Source organism: Lynx canadensis, chromosome C1 (genome assembly GCF_007474595.2).
Source record: "Lynx canadensis isolate LIC74 chromosome C1, mLynCan4.pri.v2, whole genome shotgun sequence".
In the NCBI taxonomy this organism is placed as follows: Eukaryota; Metazoa; Chordata; class Mammalia; order Carnivora; family Felidae; genus Lynx; species Lynx canadensis.
Window position 1 is genome coordinate 13,291,010 of NC_044310.1, and position 18,720 is coordinate 13,309,729.

Here is an 18,720-nt window from a genome sequence, read left to right on the forward strand (position 1 = left end):
GCCTCACACATCTCTGCAGGGCTCTGGATTGGGAGGGTCACCTGAGTTCATGCCAGGAGGAAGGAAAAGAAGGAGAAAGGGAAGACGAGGCTTAGGGGAGCCGGGGTCCTGATTCTGGAGTGCTGGGCGGGTGCAAAGCCCTCTGCACACAGACCCCACCTTATCCCCCCTGCCACCCTCCACCAGCAAGGCTCCCCTCCTGGCCCGGCGGCCTCATTCCTATAAGGGGTGTCACCACCAGGGGCCTGGGCCCTGCAGGTCAGCTCACAAGGACCTGCCTTGCCATTGCCTCCCTGGACTGAGCGGGACACCTGTGCCCCCGTGCCCCCACCCAGCTGTCTGCACTGCCTTTCCCCACTCTCTCTCCTGGAGAGCCAGACAGCCACTGTCACCTCCCCCAGAAGCTTTCCTGGACTACCACACTGGCTGAGTCCCCTCCCCTGGGCTCCCAGAGCCCCCTGAGAGCTGCCTCTGTCATGCCCCTCACCACGTCATGGCAGAGATGCTGTGCTCTCAGCTGCCTCCCCCCACCAGCCCCAGACACCCTCCTGCCGAGGACAGGGACCATGGCTCTTCCTCCTCTGAAATCCTGGGGCCACAGTCACCATCCACGCATGTTTGTTGAATGAGTAAGTGGACACACCAGGGAGGCAGCACCAAGTTCTTTAAGCTGAGTTTACAGAGATGAGCCTCACCCCTGCCTGTCTGGGTTGCCAGCACCGATGGTGACTTCCCGTTTGCTGTATGGGCCAAGCAGGGAAGGGGTGATGGTCACAGACAGCTGAGAGCTACCAGAGTCAAAGAAGGTTGCCTGCGACACTATCTGGAAGCATTGGCCATGGGTGTTGGTGTTGTAGGATCTCCAAGGGTCTCCAAGTCAAGAGCATAGCAGGCCTGCCATGGGGAAGCCGGACAGACCCAGAGTCCTTCTCTAACCTTTGTGTCAGAAGATGGGGGCATCCCCATCTGATGGGACGCGCAGTTTCCCATCCGAGGGAAGCCCCCGTCGGATGGGAGAGACATAGCTAGTTAGTTCATTCATTTGTTCGTTCGTTCATTCGTTCATTCGTTCATTCATTCATTCATTCATCAGACAGGCACAAGGTGTCCCTTAGAGCCAGGCCATGGGGATATCCATCCCAGAGGCAAACGAAGCCCTGCCCAGCTGCCTGGAGCTCTCAGCCAGGGGAGATCCCGTAGGTCAGAACCTGACCAGGAGAAACCACCAACCGTCTTACCCACAAGGGCAAGCAGACCGAGTAAACTGAAGATCTCGGTGCCTTGCGGGGGATCTTAAGGGAGCAAAGGCCTGTCTGGGGCCCGCCTGGCATCGTCCCCACCCCCACCCCCCCGCCCCACACAGACGCACGCGTCTGCGGGGGTCCGTCCTCCGAGCCCCGTCCCCCCCGCCCCCGCCACGCCTGCTGCTCGGGCCGCACTGATGGTCTCTCCCCTGCAGGTGATGAGCATTCTGAGCAACCCCAGCGCCGTGCCACCGCAGCCGCAGGCCGACTTCTCCATCTCCCCGCTGCACGGCGGTCTGGACTCGGCCACGTCCATCTCGGCCAGCTGCAGCCAGCGGGCCGACTCTATCAAGCCGGGAGACAGCCTGCCCACCTCCCAGTCCTACTGCCCGCCCACCTACAGCACCACCGGCTACAGCGTGGACCCCGTGGCTGGCTACCAGTACGGCCAGTACGGCCAGAGTGAGTGCCCGGCGCCCTAGACCTCCTCTTCCCCCTCCCTGCCCCGCTCCGAGGACGTTCTGTTTATTTGCAGAGAGCTGCAAGGTGGAGTTGGGGTGGGGGCGCCCATTCCACAGGCGAGGAAATTGAGGTCCGGACGGGATGGACCGTTGTCCTCAGGTGATGCTGAGCCAGGCCCCTGCACTCACGCGACTTTCATGGCCTTCGAGCAGTGTCGCCCCGTAGAAACGTTAATATGAGCCACACGTGGCGTTTCAAATTTCCCAGTAGCCGCAGATTAAAACGTCAGAAGAAACGAGCGCAGGTCTTCTTCCCGGCATATTTTGTTTGACCCAGCATATCTGAAGTGATGATCATTTTGCCACATAAGCCGTACAAAGTTATGAATGGGATGTTTCACGTTCTTTTTCTTCACGCTGCGTCTTTGAAATCCAGCCCATGTGAATTCAGACACCAAGTTTTCATTGGAAAACTGGTCTGTCTTTAAATTTCATAAAATCACACCGGAGAAGCAGATTGTTCCAAGTACGCTATAAAGTTTCCCAACCACGAAGCTAAATTACATTGCAGTTTTAGCGTTTACATTAGATCAAATTAAATTACGATGTAAAATTCGGTCCCTCAGTTGCCTGTGGCCACATTTCAGGGGCTCGATGGCCACATGAGGCTGGTGTGATGCTACAGACCCTGCCCCTTTCTGCCCCCTGGGTAGGGGGGACAGCTGTATTTTGATCTCTCTCCTGTACCCCCCACCCCGTCCTCAGCCCTGACTGCCCCCCACTCGGAGCTGGTCTCACATGCCTGCCCCAGCCACCGTCCCCCCCACCGCCGGCATCTTGCCCGGAGGCGGTGGGCACCAGACCCTCGGACCGAAGGCTGCAGAAGGCAGGCCTGGTCGCCGCCCCCAGCTGTCAGATGGGGCAGTGGCAGGGCAAGTGGAGAGGCACAGAGAGCCGAGGTCACCGGGCTCCCCTCCTGCCCCCCTCCCGGCCAAGGCCTCACCTGCTGGTGTCAAACTAATCAGAAGGGCGTGTGGTGAGAGGCTGAGGTCCCAGCCCGAGGGCACCCCCGCCCGGCCTCACTGACCTCTGCTTCCTCCCCACACGGCCTTGGCCTCCACAGCTAAATGAGGGCCAGCTGTGCCCGTCTCCACCTCCTGGCTGTGTTCATGGCCCCTGCCCCATGTACATGTGTGTTCGATATGTGTATGTGCACGTATGTATGCGTGTGAGCGTGAAAACACGCCTCATAGATACGTGTGATGTGTGTGTGTGTGTATCGTGTATTTCAGCATACGTGTGTTTGTGCACGCATCTTTTTGTGTGTAGATGTGCGTTTGTGTGTGTGAATGTGTGAGTGTATGTATACGTGACTATTCGCATATCTGAATTTATTTTTAATTTTTTTTAACGTTTATTTATTTTTGAGACAGAGAGAGACAGAGCATGAATGGGGGAGGGTCAGAGAGAGGGAGACACAGAATCTGAAACAGGCTCCAGGCTCTGAGCGGTCAGCACAGAGCCCGACGCGGGGCTCGAACCCACGAACTGTGAGATCATGACCTAAGTTGAAGTGGGATGCTCAACCCACTGAGCCACTCAGGCGCCCCGATGGTTCAACTTTTAATGTTTATTTTTTGAGATAGAGAGAGAAAGAGAGCAAGTTGGGGCAGGGCAGATAGAGAAGGAGACACAGAATGTGAAGCAGGCTCCAGGCTCTGAGCTGTCAGCACAGAGCCCGATGCGGAGCTTGAACTCACGGACCACGAGACCATGACCTGAGCCGAAGCCGGCCGCTTAACCGACTGAGCCATCCAGGCGCCCCAAATTAATGGATTTTTTAAAATGTTTATTTATTTATTTTGAGAGAGAGAGAGAGAGAGTGCGAGCAGAGGAGGGACAGAGAGAGAGACCCAGAATCCGAAGCAGGCTCCAGGCTCTGAGCTGTCAGCACAGAGCCCGACGTGGGGCTCAAACCCACGGACTGTGAGATCATGACCTGAGCTGAAGTCGGATGCTTAACCAACTGAGCCACCCGGGCGCCCCGATGTTTATTTATTTTTGAGAGAGAGGCAGAGACAGAGCGCAAGCAGGGGAGGGGGAGAGAGAGAGGGAGACACAGAATCTGAAGCAGGCTCCAGGCTCTGAGCTGTCGGCATAGGGCCTGACGCGGGGCTCGAACTCACGGACCACGAGATCGTGACCTGAGCCGAAGTCGGACGCTTAACTGACCGAGCCACCAGGCGCCCCTCGCATATCTGACTTTCAATGAGCATATTGTGTCCACACGGTGTGCATGTGAGTTTGTGTGTGAGTGCACAGGTGCACACATTTGGTCATGTGGGTATGTGTGTCCGTAAGACGCACACATGGGTTTCAGTGCACATTCAGGTGCGTCCGTGTGACCGAGCGTCCACGTGTCTGTCTGTGTATTTGCACATGTGATGCTGTGTCACTTCATGGCATGTGTACCAAACAGGTACGCACGTGAATAGACGTGTGCGAGAGTGTGCAGGGGTGTGTGGTTATCTGTGCGTGCAACGCGTGTGCATCCAGACGTGCACGGAGGCTTGAGTGTGTCCGTGGGTGTGTATATATTTGGAGCACGGACACGTACACTGTGTGTGCAGTGTGTAAACACGGGTGTGTGCACGCAGGTGTGGCTATGTGTCCCTGTGCATCCGGGCGGGTACGCGTGTGGCCTCCGTGTGCAGCTGCGCCCGTGTGGGTTTGCGTGCACGAGGAGGAAGTGCGAGAGGGGGTGGAACCCGTGCGCAGGGACGGCGGAGAGCGGGGCGCACACACATGCGTGCGAGTGTTTCCAGAGGGGCCTGAGGCGAACCCCGGCCCCGGCCCCGCGTTCCCAGGCAGAGCGGACACACATGCTCTTGATAAAGAGTTTAGAGCCGCTCTGCGGAGGCAGCAGCCCCGGCCTGGGGCAGGCGTTAGTCACCCCCAGAGCCCCGTGCCCTGCTGCAGGGGGCCTGCCCAAGTCGGAAATAAAATTAACCCCAGAGTCAGCATGGGGGCCACCGGGGAGGGGGGATCAAAAGGGAAAGGGCCCAGGAGGCGAGAAGGGAAGAGGCCGGCCAGGGCGATTTCCCCTCCCCTCCACCCTCCCCACTCGCCCCATCTAGCTCCAGCCCCTGCCCCCCTCCCCTCCCAACCCCGGATCCTCCCGAGCCGTATTTTCCAGCCCTACCCAGAGGGAATCCCAGGGCAGACCCCACCCACCCCACCCCACCAAGATTCCAGGTCTGGGCTGGGAGGGGCCTGGGGGAGTGGTGGCCCCAACATCACTAAGTCTGCCACCAAGTCACCCTGCCTCAGTTTTGCCATCCGGGAAATGGGAGTCGAGGGATTAGACCCCCAACGTTTTTCCATTGTGCTGTCTTCCTCACCTTTGACATTCTGGGGCAGCCAGGGACAGGGACCCGTCGTGTTCCCACTGACCGCCTGCCCCGTGTTTACGGGTGACTGAATACGCCTATGGCGGGGCTCCCAGTCCACGTGCAAGAGTGTGCACGTCCCAAACAGCCCCTGTGTATGCCCAGGTCCACCTGTCACCTGCTCACATCTGTCCCACGCAGGAGTTTAGCCCACCAGGCACTGGGCAGATCGCGTATTCATTTCCTGCCGTGTTCAAAACCCTACCCAGAGTAGGTGTTATGTGTCCTCAGGCTATAGACGCGAGAGCCAAGGACTGTCCCAAGGTCACACAGTAGGTGAATGGCGAACTCCAGGTCCCCTGAACTTCCAACCCGGTTCTCTTTTGGCCAAACCGCCAACTTGTGTTATCAGTAGTGACACAGCCCTCGACCCACCTTTGTGTCGATTCACGTTCATGACTTTATATGTACCTGGCTTCGAGGTATAATTATGCAAAATAGACGCGTGTAAAGGAAGGATAGATAACCCTTTAGTGAGCATCTACTATGGGGCCTGGCACTCACGGCTGCTTTGTATGGCGTGCAGACAGGCGAGGAAATGGATCCCAGAGAGGGTATTTGCCTGAGATCCGGCATCCATGCGAACACCGCCACACCTACGGCCCTGACCTCAGAGAGCCTCCCTTGCAGGTGTAGGTGTGCGTGGAGGGTGCACGTGGCTAAACTCTTCAGCCAGAGAGTCCACTCCTCTCCCTGGGCCTCTTGTCTTCCCAGGGACACCTCCACACTTTTTCTCGTTCCCAGCCATTATCTGTCCATCTGTCTGTCTCTCCTGTCCCTGGAGGGGGTGGGGGCAGGGGGCAGGGAGGGGGCACACGGCAGATTAATATGGCCCTGGTGTTCCCAGAGGCCAGGGCCGTACTAATGATGGGGCTGATAGAACGCAGAAGTGTGAAAAGAATTTTAATAGATCTGACAAGTCTAATAAGAATTTGTGTCTAGAAGGGTCCTCCTCTGGGGCCGCGGGCTGACGAGGCGCTGACGGCTGAGATTTGTTTACTGGTTGGCATCTCCTGCCAACTCCCGATTAATCTAATTTGAGACGTTCAGAGCCCAGGCGCGGGCACAAGGCAGAGGAGAGGGGACGCGGAGAGACAGAGGGACAGGGAGGGCCGCTGACAGAGGCTGTAATGAGAAATGTCACAGCCCTGCCCTCGCCGGCCCCTGGCTCGACCCCAGGGAGAGGCGGGCTCCGCGCACGGAGGGTGCCCTTGAAGTTGGCTGGTCATTAGTAAAGTTGGGCTTCTTGGGGTCAAATCGCCCACCTTGGCAGGGCCTGGGGAAAGTCCTGTGGGCTGAACCCTGGCTGGCAGCCAGGAGAGGCGAAAAAGGAGGACACAGAGTGACCAGAGGCACAAGCAGGACAAATTCGGGTTCCTCCGTCTCACATGCAGCGCCTGACCGTGAGTCAGCAATCTTTCTGTGCCTCAGTCTCCACCTTTGTAAAATGGGAACAGCTGTGCCTAAACCGTGGGGTTGGTGAGAAATTAAAGGACACCGTGTCCGCCTCGCCCCGTGGTAAGCGTTCCGTATGTGAGGGATGGAGCATTGTTGTTCTGACTGTTCTCCAGAGCCGGGCCTTCCCACCCCACCCCCCGGGGACAGCCGCACCGGCTGGCACAGACTGTGACGTCAGGTGGAATAAGGGGGAACAGGCAGAGGCGTTCGGTGAGTCAGGAGAGGTCGCCTGACTCGGCCGCGTGCCCTGGGAAGCCACCCACACTTCCTGGAGTCGAAACGGGGGCCCACGCAGGATTTGGGGTGTCGAGTGCTCCGTGCCCTCTAAAGCGCACACACCCAGGACGCTGCGGGCGAAGCGCGTGGGGGTGGTTCGGAGCTGGCAACAGACCGCCTGGGTCCACAGCCGGAGGGCCACGTGACCTTCCCAGTTACACAGTCTCTTAGGGCAGGGCCTTGGCTCCACCACCTGTAAAATGGGACAGCGGAACTAGCAGCCTGGCAGTGGTGAGCATTAAGCGAGATCGCGCATGCGTGAGGGGCATAGAGCACGGTGGGCGGAGAATGAGCTCGGTAGGTGGGTAGCTCCTCCCTCTCTTCCTGTAGCTCCTCCCCCTCTTCCTGCTGTGGCTCTACAGACTAGCTTCCTCAAGGTCAGGCCCTGGGGCCCAGATAAGACTTGCTCCAAGGAGCAGAGACGAGATGCCTCAGTTGCAGGCTGCCCCTGAGGCCAGAGATCCAGAGATTGAAGTTTCTTCCACCTGCTCCTCGCCCCCACCGTGGAGTGAGGGGTAAGACAGGCCACCACCCCTTCTGTGTTACCAGCTGGGAGCCTGGAGGCTGAGTGACGTCAGGGACAGCACCCAGGGCCTCAGTTCAGGCCCTAGAGCCTGGAAGCTAAGGAACACAGAGCCCAGACACTCCAGAAACCCCAGGACATTTGCATATCCTTTAGGAATCGGTACAGTCCCTGAGCCTTTTGTGCCCAGCATCTCAAAGCACATCATCTCATTTGATCTTCATAACAGCCCTTGAGGAGGCTGGGATCTGCTCTCCCCATTTTACAGACCGGAAGACAGTCCTGGAGAGGCAACATGATTTGCCCAAAGCCACATACACCGGAGATAGTTGGGACTCCAGATTGTCCCATTCACTGTTCCTTTCCTTCTTGCCTCTATCAAAGGTCACACCTGCTCCCTAAATCCCAGTCCTGTGAGAGCCCTAGGCCTCTGAGCTCACCATGTACCAGGCACAGTGCTAACCACTTTATATGCATTTTCTCACTTTCTCCCCACAATTCTTCCACCTAGGCGCTGTCGTTATCCCCATGTTTACAGACAAGGAAACTGAGGCTTGTATAGGTGAGATGGTTGGTATGCCCCAGATCACACACTAAAAGTTGGCAGGTGCAGGATTTGAACCCCTAAAGAATATGGTCTCAATTATTGATATTTCCCAACTCACCACCCTGGGCCTTGTCTCTGGCTGTGCCCACACCTGGCTCTACCCACCTGCCGTAGGCAGGGACCCTCGACTTTGGGGAGGCATGTGGAGTGCTATAGGGCCCCTCAGCGGGCAGGTGACAAGGAGAGTATCGGGTCAGGCCTCGTGAGTCCAGGGCAGTAGTCGTTATATTTCCTCTCGCCTTGGCCTCGGCCATGGATTCCAGGTTGGGAGGTAGCATCTCTGTGCCTCAAGAGGCCTCAGTCCCATGCCAGTCACATCATTTGGTCAGAGCTGATCTCTGCTGTAGCCTCAGGCGGACACAGCAGAGTCGAGACAGAACGCGTGCACACACAGACCTAGCAGTCACGCCTGCGCACACACGTACACCGACATGCGTACCTGGCTTAGGTGCAACTCACCTGGACACGGTTACCTGGGCATGCGTGGGCATTCCCCCTGCTCTACTCACACAGGTACATACAGCTCATCCACATCTGTCCACATGTACATGCGTGAGCATTGTTCATGGGTGAACATTCATGTTAGTGCCTGTTACTATGCAGAGATTGTTGTTTCCGCTGTTCACACACACACACAAGCACACCCCCTCTGACTCTCATCCCTCTGGATGGCTAGAACTTCAAGGCTAAAGGTCTCAGCTCCCAGCATATCAAGGTCCTGGCTCCTTGTTCTGCATGGATCTCTTGGCTCAACTTTGAGTAAGGGATGTAAGGGATGTTGCTGTGTCTCACCCATGAGCTGGGCTCAGGCTCCAGAGAAAAAAGAAGGATCTTTTCCTCATTACTACCCAGGCTCCGTGGGATTCACCGGACATCCCCCATAGCGGGCATATGTACAGGTGTATTGGAAAGGGAACTAATTCTTCTCTCAACGATGTGGAATCTTTCGTACTTTCCTACAGAACCTATGAGAGAGCTGGGCAAATAAAAGTGTTAGGTAAATACTTGCTTAATGGTTAGAGAGGAGGTAAGAGAATGAGCTTCATGAAGAGATGGATGGATGGATGGATGGATGGATGGATAGAAGGATGGATGGATGGATGGATGGATGGATGGATGGAAGAACAGGTGGATAGATGGACAGAAGGATGGATGGATGGATGGATGGATGGATGGATGGATGGTTGGATGGATGGTTGGATGAACAGGTGTATAGATGGACAGAAGGGTGGACAGATGGATGGATGGATGGATGGATGGATGGATGGATGGATGGATGGATGGAAGAACAGGTGGATAGATGGACAGAAGTGTGGATGGGTGGATGGATGGAAGGATGGATGGAAGAATGGATGGATGGATGGATGGATGGATGGATGGATGGAAGAACAGGTGGATAGATGGACAGAAGGGTGGATGGATGGATGGAAAAACAGGTGGATAGATGGACAGAAGGGTGGATGGATGGATGAATGGATGGATGGATGGATGGATGGATGGATAGATGGATGGATGGATGGATGGATGGATGGATGGATGGAGGAACAGGTGTATAGATGGACAGAAGGGTGGACAGATGGATGGATGGTTGGATGGATGGATGGATGATGGATGGATGGAAGAACAGGTGGATAGATGGACAGAAGGGTGGACAGATGGATGGATGGGTGGATGGATGGAAGGATGGATGGAAGAATGGATGGATGGATGGATGGAAGAACAGGTGGATAGATGGACAGAAGTGTGGATGGATGGATGGATGGATGGATGGATGGATGGATGATGGATACGGGGCAGATGGAACAATAGGCAAAAGGACCTTAATTTCTAGGAGCTTCTCTTCTTTTTTCCAGCTGCTGTTGATTACCTGGCCAAAAACGTGAGCCTCTCCACACAGCGTCGCATGAAGCTTGGGGAACATTCTGCTGTGCTGGGACTCCTGCCTGTGGAAACTGGCCAGGCCTACTAGGGACCCTGGGGCGACTTGCCCCAGACCAAGTCCCAGCCCAATCCTTACTGATCCCTGAGCCTCCCAGCCTCAGCCCTTTCATTACCCTGGGGTCTCAGGAGGCCAGGAAAGGAGCCCATTCCCTTCTCGTAGCCAGCCCTCTGGAGATGTGCAGCCAGTCTACCGTTCACCTGTGTTTAGGAACCCAGAGCAACCCCCTTGGAGTCTGCCCCTCCACTCTCTCTCCAGGAGGGTTTCTGTCAGCCTGCAGCCATTCCCCCAGTCAAATCCTGTCGTGGCCTCTGTGCTATCTCAGGCACAGAGGTGGAAGCTCACCCCGAATAGAGCAACCTGGGCACCCAAAGGAGGATGGTATCTGGGATGAGGTACTGGAGCCCTTTGGACCCGACTCCAGTGAGTGCCCCGGCCAGAGGTGGGGGTGGAGCTCACAGGGTCCCTCCCAGCTGGAAGTGCTGGGAGCCAGCCCTCTCCTCCCAGGTGGATCTCTGGCCCAGGGCCCAAACCACAGCCCATTCCTCCTCTGGATGCTGGGACGCCAGCAGAGAGGGGACCCTAGTCCTGGGGTCTTCCCAGGGGAATCACCCAGGAATTCTGAGGACTCCAGGACCCTCCCCACACACCTCTGCTGGGTGTAGGGGGTGGGAATCTAGCCCAGGTGGGGGCGCCAGAAGGACCAGGCAGAGGCTTACCCGGGGAGAGGGGCTCATCAGCAGTGGGCGGCCAGCAGCCAAAGACCCAACCCAGGCACCCCGAGGCAGCAGGCTCCTAGACTGAAGTCCGGGTTCCAGCCTTGCTCACCCCGTGTGGGGCCTAGGGAGCCCACGGGCTCTTCAGTTTCCCATTCTCTGAATCAGGCGGGAGGGGGAAGGGAGCAAGTCGTGTATCGAGAGGCAGAGGGCAGAGGGCAGGCTCAGAAGGGCGTTGCTTAGCTGGGGTTCCTGTGCTTGTGGAGAGCAGCCCTTTGTTGCCAGAGGCTTTAGTGCTGTGCCTTCAAGCCCACGACCCCTGGAGCTGCAATTTCTCACAGAGCCTCCCTTGGAGACCTGAGCCTGTCCCCTCCATGCCTGGCCCTCTGGTAAGGGCACCTTCATCTGCCCCTTAAGCTGCTGGGGAGCAGAGGGCTTCCCTTGGAGCTCTGGAGGAGGGTTATGGGACCAGCAGGGACTGCTTGTCCACAGGCAAAACCACAGACTCCCCTTAACATTTGGTGGTGGGGGGCGGGGGGAGGCAGTGGAGGGGGCATGTCATTGTCCCACTGACAGTGGCACCTTTCAGTGTTGATCCACTCTAGGTCGAGAGGGCCCTGTCTACTCATCCAGCACAGCTAGGTGGGGGCAGATGTGGCCAGTGTTCAGGCCACCTCTCCTAGACAGGTGGGGGATGCCCAAGGTTCCAGAGACTAGGGGAAAGGCGCCTTCCTTGGCCACGCCGGTGGCTTCTTCATATCCCTTCTCTTTAAAAGTTGAAATCTTTGGGGAATGGTTCGAGCGTTTCACTTTGCCTCCCTTGGAACTTTTTACTACCTTCACCTATTTATCAAAATTATATTCGTCTCCACTGTCACCATTGTTATCATCTATACTTGGATCACCTTTATCAAGTGCTGCTAGGTTAGAGGCACTTGTGACAGCTGGGCACATGAGGCCACCTCTTTGCTCAACCCATGCCGCTTGCTCTCAGCCAACAAGACATTCCCGGAGGGAAGGGCTGCTGCTTGGGATTCAGTCAACCCGAGTACCTCCCTCCTGGGGAACTGGGCTGGCAAGATGCTAGGACACTTTCCTGCGTGGATGCCGCTTCTGTGACAAATGCTCACCTGTTTTCTCGTCCTCAGACTTGGTAACATCAAGCCTGTCCTGGACCACGGCCAGGGTGGCTCGTATCTCTGGTTTAGAGGAACCTATGGATACACGGAGACAAACAGACTCTTTGGTAGCAGCAGATACCTGGACATGTGTGGCCCATGGAGGTCAGCCCAGTTTTCAACTGGGGCATCTACTGCGGGAGACTTTTGGTTCTTCAAGCTCTGGACAGAAAGGAAGACTGTGTTGTCCCTTGGTGACCCAGTCCCTGTGTTTGTAACCATCACAGCCAGGAAGCAGCTCTTAAGATCAACCACAGTCTTCATCCACATTCCTTGAATGGTCAGTCCTTCCCCCTGGAGGCCTGGCTCAGAAATCATCTTGAATCCCCTTACATACCCGGGAGCAGAGCTCTCAGGCAGGTGACATCAAAACCACCCAGCCTCACTCCCAGGACGTGACATTCCCATGCTAGGACCAATCTCCAATCTCCCCCCCCCCCGGCCCCCATGATGAAATGGGAATAAACCAAGTGATTTCTCTTTATGTCCAATTTCTCTGGAGTTCTCCCAAGCCACCATCTTGGTAGAAAATGGGACTTATTCTCCCTGGAGCCCCACCCCCACCTGGCAAAATTTCCCTAAAATCCTGTGTATTAATGTGTCTAGCCAACTCAGTCCATAAAACTCCATCTTGGGCTGGCAGCTCACAACCTCACCGGACAGATGATGTGGGACAAGAGGTACAAGGAAGGCTTCAAACTCTTGAGGGTTGACCACAGCCTAAGAAAGAAGGCCTGAATCCCCGTGGCCAGGTCAGCCCAGAAGCAATGCCCATCCATTCCTGTAAATAGAATCCATAGCAAAATAAGAGATATTTCCTCCAACTTACCACAAATAGCTGTTGGTCCTACCTATGGGGGGGGAGGTCCCTCTTCTGAGCTCATTGTACATTAGTTGGAAATGTGGTGATGTGCTGTTCGTTTATAGGAAGTCGACTTTTATATAAATATATATATATATATACTAAAAAAGGAAAGAAAACCCCCACAGTGTGTGTCGTGCTAGTGGCCAGAGACCATCTGTAGGGATATATCTGCATATTGTGTGTTTCAAATTATACATTCCAGTCTCTGTTGGGTTCTTTCATTTTTATTGCTTTGTTTTTTTCATTTGCTGTTTCTCTCTTGCTATGAAAAAAGAAAGAAGTGACGTGTAAGAACCAAGCTATGCTTCACACTCTTATTTTTTACTTGATTTACCTTTGCCATTCTTTTGCCAGAAGAACATGAAGAAGAGAGATAGAGGAATGAGACAGAAGGAAAGAAGGATGAAGAGGGGGGTTTGCCCAGAAGACAAATGAGAAGGTCAGATTTCCAATCTGACTATGGCTTGAGAGCAGAGCAGGTCCGAGACTTGGCCCAGACTCCACGGAGATCCCACATTGTTTCAGATGGAGCTGGTGAAGCATGCTGAGATTTGGATCCTGGAACTTGGTGAAATTCCATGATTGCCCGAAAAAGACATTCTCTGGGGCCTCTCTCAGGTTGATGTTTTCGCCCAGCTCCCGATGTTCCCTTCACTACTAGATGCTTTTTGGGGTTGTCCGCTCTCTCCTGCAAAGGCACCGAACCGAGACCAAAATGGGGGTACTCTGGCCGCTATCTTGAAATGCTCAGAGGCAGCTGTGTACCGGGGACTCTTTCTGTCAGCTCTAACACGGCCAATCCCCCACCTGGGACGTGTCCACATAGCACTCTAGATCATTCCTTCTTCCTAGTAATTGCAACTCGGTTGCTTTCGTGTTTGACTCACAGCCATATTCCTCCATGTGGAAGTGAGTGTGTGTGCTTGAGAGTGTGAGTGGGGCGTGTGAGTGGGCTTGTGGGTGCAAGGGTGTGTGTTTAAATATAATCGCACCATAATTTATTCAGCTATATGGAGTAGTAGATTAGAAAGAGAAACTGGCATTTGCTTTAACTACCTGCTTGTGAGCGCTTCCTCTGTAACTCAGGCGTAACTGTTATACATTAAAAGAAATTAAAGCATTTCCAAGGTTCTGTGTCCTTAATTGACTGTCATTAGGCAGCTGCCCTAAAAGGGACCGAGGGGTGGCTGAGAAGCTCTTTGACCTAATTTAGAGGGTCAGAATAGGACCACCGGGCCCCTCAGTGCCAAGCAGCTGTTAGACAGGTAGTGGATGCTTAATCGGTATTTGACCAATGGAATGCTGTTGTTTAAGCATCTCTCTGATGAAATTTCAGTTCTGTTCACCAGGACAGACTTCCTGCTGCTAAGCTTAGAGCCCTCAGTGTCCCTTTCCTAGGACATAGAATTTGGAAGGTAGGAGAGAGCTCAGAAGCTTCCATGTTTCCTTAAGGAGCAGAACCTGATATGGGGATTCATGGGCAGGTGGATTTATGGAGGGGGGGGCCCTCAAGAGAAATGCATAAACGAGTGAAGGAAGCAACACAGGACAGGGAGGGAGCTAAGCAGGAGGAGCTTTTAACTGGAGTCTAGTTTCAACCTGATAGTGCCGGGGACTCTCGAGCATGAATAGCACAGAGCTAGTCTCACCTTGAGACTAGAGGACTGGCCTCTTGTGCTAAACTGTCAGTCATTCATGGCTGCTGGCTGTTCCTCGGGAATGTGGGTATGTGGATATGTGGGTAAAGGCTAATGGACCCAAGCAACTCTGGCCCAAGTGCATCCTGTGGGCTGGGGGCAGTTCTCCAGAGAAAGGTGCAAAGATGTACCCGTAGCAGCGACAACACGTCCGTTAGGGTACAGGTGCACTGGCTCAGTGAAAGGGATCTGGGCAAGGAAGAGCAGCTTCTACTCCACATATGTTCCCCTGGCTCTAAATTGGGTTACCTGTGTCATTCCAGTGTATGGGTTTACTGGGATGATCTGAACAGGAGGGGGGAGAGGTGAAGGGGTTGCTGGGAGATAATGTATATGGAGGATCGGTAAGGTGTTTTATGGACCTGAGCCCATCTAACCCAGCCAAGTGTTCCAGGTTAGGACTACGGGAGATTGGATCTTCCCTCTCCCGCTTAGTGTTCAGTAAGTCAGGGAGATATGGGGGAGAATCAAGAACTGGTCAAGTTCTGCTCTTAGCTTCGCATGTGACTCCATGTGGGTCCTGAGATAATTTTCTTCCCTTCTCAGACCCTATTTCTATATATTCTTTAAAAAGCAGCCTGGATAATCCCTAAGAATCTTCTAGGTTACCCTAACAATAAACTGAGCCAATAGCCGTTCTGGAAGGTGGCCCAGAGAGTACCCCGATGGCTCAGAGCTGTCCGCTACAGCTGTGCTGGGAAAGCAACACTCAGTGCTGGGTGCTGAGTGATGCCAAGCTGCTCCCAGACACAGATCTGCCCTTGGGGGCCCTCAGAGAGCTCTCTGACCCCCTCTAAGGGAGCTTTCCTAAGAGTCCCATCCAACAATCTTTGTTTACAGACCAAGGAAAGCTGAGAAATTTAATCTTCTGCCCAGGCACACTACTGCCCAGAATAAAACCAGGTTTCTGTCTAAAGGAAAAAGGAAGAATGGCTATTGGATGGAAGAGTGTATCAGTCAGCTTTTGCCACCGTAATGCTTTGTAACATAGTAGCCTCTGTTTCTGGTCTCATTGCCCATGCACATCTTATATGAATAAGTTTCACAATCTTTCCTGGAGTAAAATTTACTAGTGAAGGAAAGGGAGAAGACACAGGAGCCCTGAGATGGGGAGGGACACACAGGACAGAGAGATGAGGCTTCTGTATAATTTCATCTGTTGTGGAGTCTATGAATACCTGGTCCTCCTGAGAGCCCAGTTTCTAGAACCCCACTCCTTCCCTTCCCCAGATTGCCACTGACTTGCTCTGAGCAGAGAATTCATTCTCCTGGCTCTAATGATACAAATACCTGTTGCAAGGATCAGGGACTCACTTCTCAGAGGCACCAGGGAGGGTATGTTCAGGGCTCCAGGCACCTCTGCTCTCTCCCCTGGAAAGAATCAAAATGCTCCCTCATGTCAAGCCTTGTATTTGGTCCCAGGTACCCTCTGTGTGACTGTAGAAAAGCCACTTCCCCCAATCCTTCAAATGAGAATAAAGTCTGTCCCATTATATCAGGCTGGAAAACAATAACCAACAACTTCAAATCTCCTGGCTTAAAACACGAAAGGTTTAATTTTTTTCTTGCTCATATTTGTGACTGTGGCCCATCATGGTCATCTTGATAGAGAATGGGCATCATCTCGAGCACTGCTGGCCGCTGGTACCAGAAGGAAAGAGAGATGTAAATTGTACACTGGTTCTTAAAGCATCCACCTGAAGTGGCTGGTGTGGGACATTTCTGCTCAGGTTCCATTGGCCAAAGCAATTCATATGGCCACACTGACCTTCAAAGGAAACATAATCCATCTTGTGCCTGGGAGATGGGAGGCTGGGCTATCGGGAACAGCACTTGGGGCTGCCACACCCACCTATGCAAGGGAATTTCATGAGGACCAAGTGAGAAAAACTGATGTGAAAGCAAGCATCTCTTTAAGGACCTGCTCTATGCTCCCTGCCATGGTGGGCCCTGGAGGTGAGGCTGGGCAGGGAGTGACACTAAAAGAACCACAAAGATGGCCTCTTCTCTGAGGGAAAGGCAACACTAACTACGAGGCTCCTGCAATGTGCCCATGCGTGCACTTTTTGTCTTATGCACATAACAACATTGTGAGGTGGGAATTTCACCATTAATATATAAGAAAGGAAGCCAAGAGTCAGAAAGTTAGAGTCACTTGCCCGCTCTCACACGGCTAGTTACTGATAGGGACTGAGCTCTTCAAAAGAAGACTTCCTTGGGGCGCCTGGGTGGCTCAGTTAAGCGTCCGACTTCAGCTCAGGTCATGATCTCGCGGTCCGCGAGTTCGAGCCCCGTGTCGGGCTCTGGGCTGACGGCTCGGAGCCTGGAGCCTGCTTCCGATCCTGTGTCTCCCTCTCTCTCTGCCCCTCCCCCATTCATGCTCTGTCTCTCTCTGTCCCAAAAATAAATAAACGTTAAAAAAAATTTTTTTTAAAAAGAAGACTTCCGTGTCACGTTCCAATATTGGAGTGCCGGAGACGTGGAGGAGGGGCCTTGTCTGAGGGTGGATACCGATGGCTGTCTTCCACAGTCTGGCTCAGGGGCAGAGAGCCCTGTAGGTCACTGCCATCATCTGATGGGGAGATACCATCAGATAATCCACAGATATCAGCATTGCAAGGACCCCTCCCAGAATTCGTACCACATTCATTCTTGGAAGACAAGGGCTTGTTGGATAGAAATATGAGCTTTAGAGAGAATAGACCCTAACATGTATGCTTCCTACTGTGTGCCGGGTGATTCTCATCCATTGTTTTAGTTAACACTCCCAACATCTGCATATGGCAAGCATTGCAAGCCCTAGTATACACATGAGGAAATGGACCCAGAGAAGTGAGGCAGCTGGTTCCAGGCCCCCAACCACAAGGTGGAGGAGTAGAGATTCAAACCCATGACTCGTCCCAGTGTCCTGTCCATCATAGCAGGCTGCTCCCTAAGTGCAGATAGGACATTGCGTGAACTAGGAGGACAATGCGGTTTGAAGTGTATCAGTCAGTTGTTGCCAGAGTAATGCTGCATAATAAGCCACATCAAAGCTCTGGCTTACAACAAATATGAATTCTCACTTAACCAGGTTTGTAGGTCACTCATGGTTTCTCTGGTTTGGCTAATCTAGGCTTGGGTTACAGTATGGAGGGAGACCACCTGTAGGATGGCCACCAAGATGTATACCTGGTATACCAGGCCACCTGGTATACATGTTCTTGAGTGTGGGAGGGGTCTGTGAATATGGTGGCATGGTCACAACCTCAACATGGTTACACTGTCTGGCAAAGGTGGGAATACAGTCAGTCTTGTGATTACATTACATTACACAAGGCTCCATCACAGCAGACTGGAGTGAGGTTCTCCTGTGGTTTTTAAAGAAGTCAGCTGCTATGTCATGAGAAGGCTATTGCTAGGAGATTAGGGCACCCTTCAGGAGCTGAGAGTAATCTATGCAACAGCCAGCAAAAAAGTGGAAACTTCAGTCCTACCCAAGGAACTGAATTCTACCAACACTCTAAATGGGTTTGGGAATAGATTCTTCCACAGTTGAGCCTTCTGATGAAATCACAGCCCTTGATGACACCTTGATTTCAGCCTGATGAAATCCTGAGCAGAAGGCTCAGTTATGCTGTGTCCAGACTCTTGACCTACAGAAACTGTGAGATAATAAAGGGAGGGGGGTTGTGTTAAGCCACCAAGTTTGTAGTAAATGGTTATGCAGCAATAGAAAACTAATACAGATGGGCAGGAAGACTTCAGTCTCTAGGTCTGATGATATTTAATCCGGGGGGGGGGGGGTCTATGAAGAAAGCAGCTACAGGACCATGAGTATAGATCACCAGATCACCAGTGTTCAAAGGGCATTTTCCATTTCAAGCCCCATTTCAAGTTTCTTCTCTTGTCAGATCCACTAACATCCGATTGGCCAAAGCAAGTCTCATGGTCAAGCCCAAGATCAAGGTATAAGGAAATCCATTCCATACACCTTGAAGCATGGAAAAATTTTGGATGTCTGTTACAGGGGAATTTAAGAATTAGGATACATTACTCAGGAAATTTAGCAACAAACAAACAAACCTCCATCTGGTTCTACCTCCCTCCATACCCATCAGTACACAGCTGACCAATAAGCATTTATCTCCATGGTATATTTGAAGTCCATGAAACCCCCTTCCCTAGCCCTGTCAAATTGATCCATAGAGAGTAGGCTTCTAAGAGAGGAAAGTGGGAACCAGAAGTCAGGGTGAAGAGCGGGTACCACTGTGAGGTTTGTGGGTTACAGGAAGAGCTTTCAGTAAAATTGACATGAACAGGACCAC

At 53.3% G+C, this 18,720-nt stretch overlaps 1 protein-coding gene across 1 annotated transcript in view; it reads left to right on the forward strand.

The window, feature by feature from the left end:
- The window catches only part of PAX7 (paired box 7), a 95,956-nt gene extending 85,712 nt beyond the window's left edge, over positions 1–10,244 (forward strand). Inside the window, 2 exon segments of the mRNA XM_030326489.1 lie at positions 1,460–1,706; positions 9,872–10,244. Of these exon segments, the coding sequence (XP_030182349.1) occupies positions 1,460–1,706; positions 9,872–9,987 (363 nt within the window). The 3' untranslated portion in view covers positions 9,988–10,244.
- Positions 10,245–18,720: the final 8,476 nt, after the last annotated feature.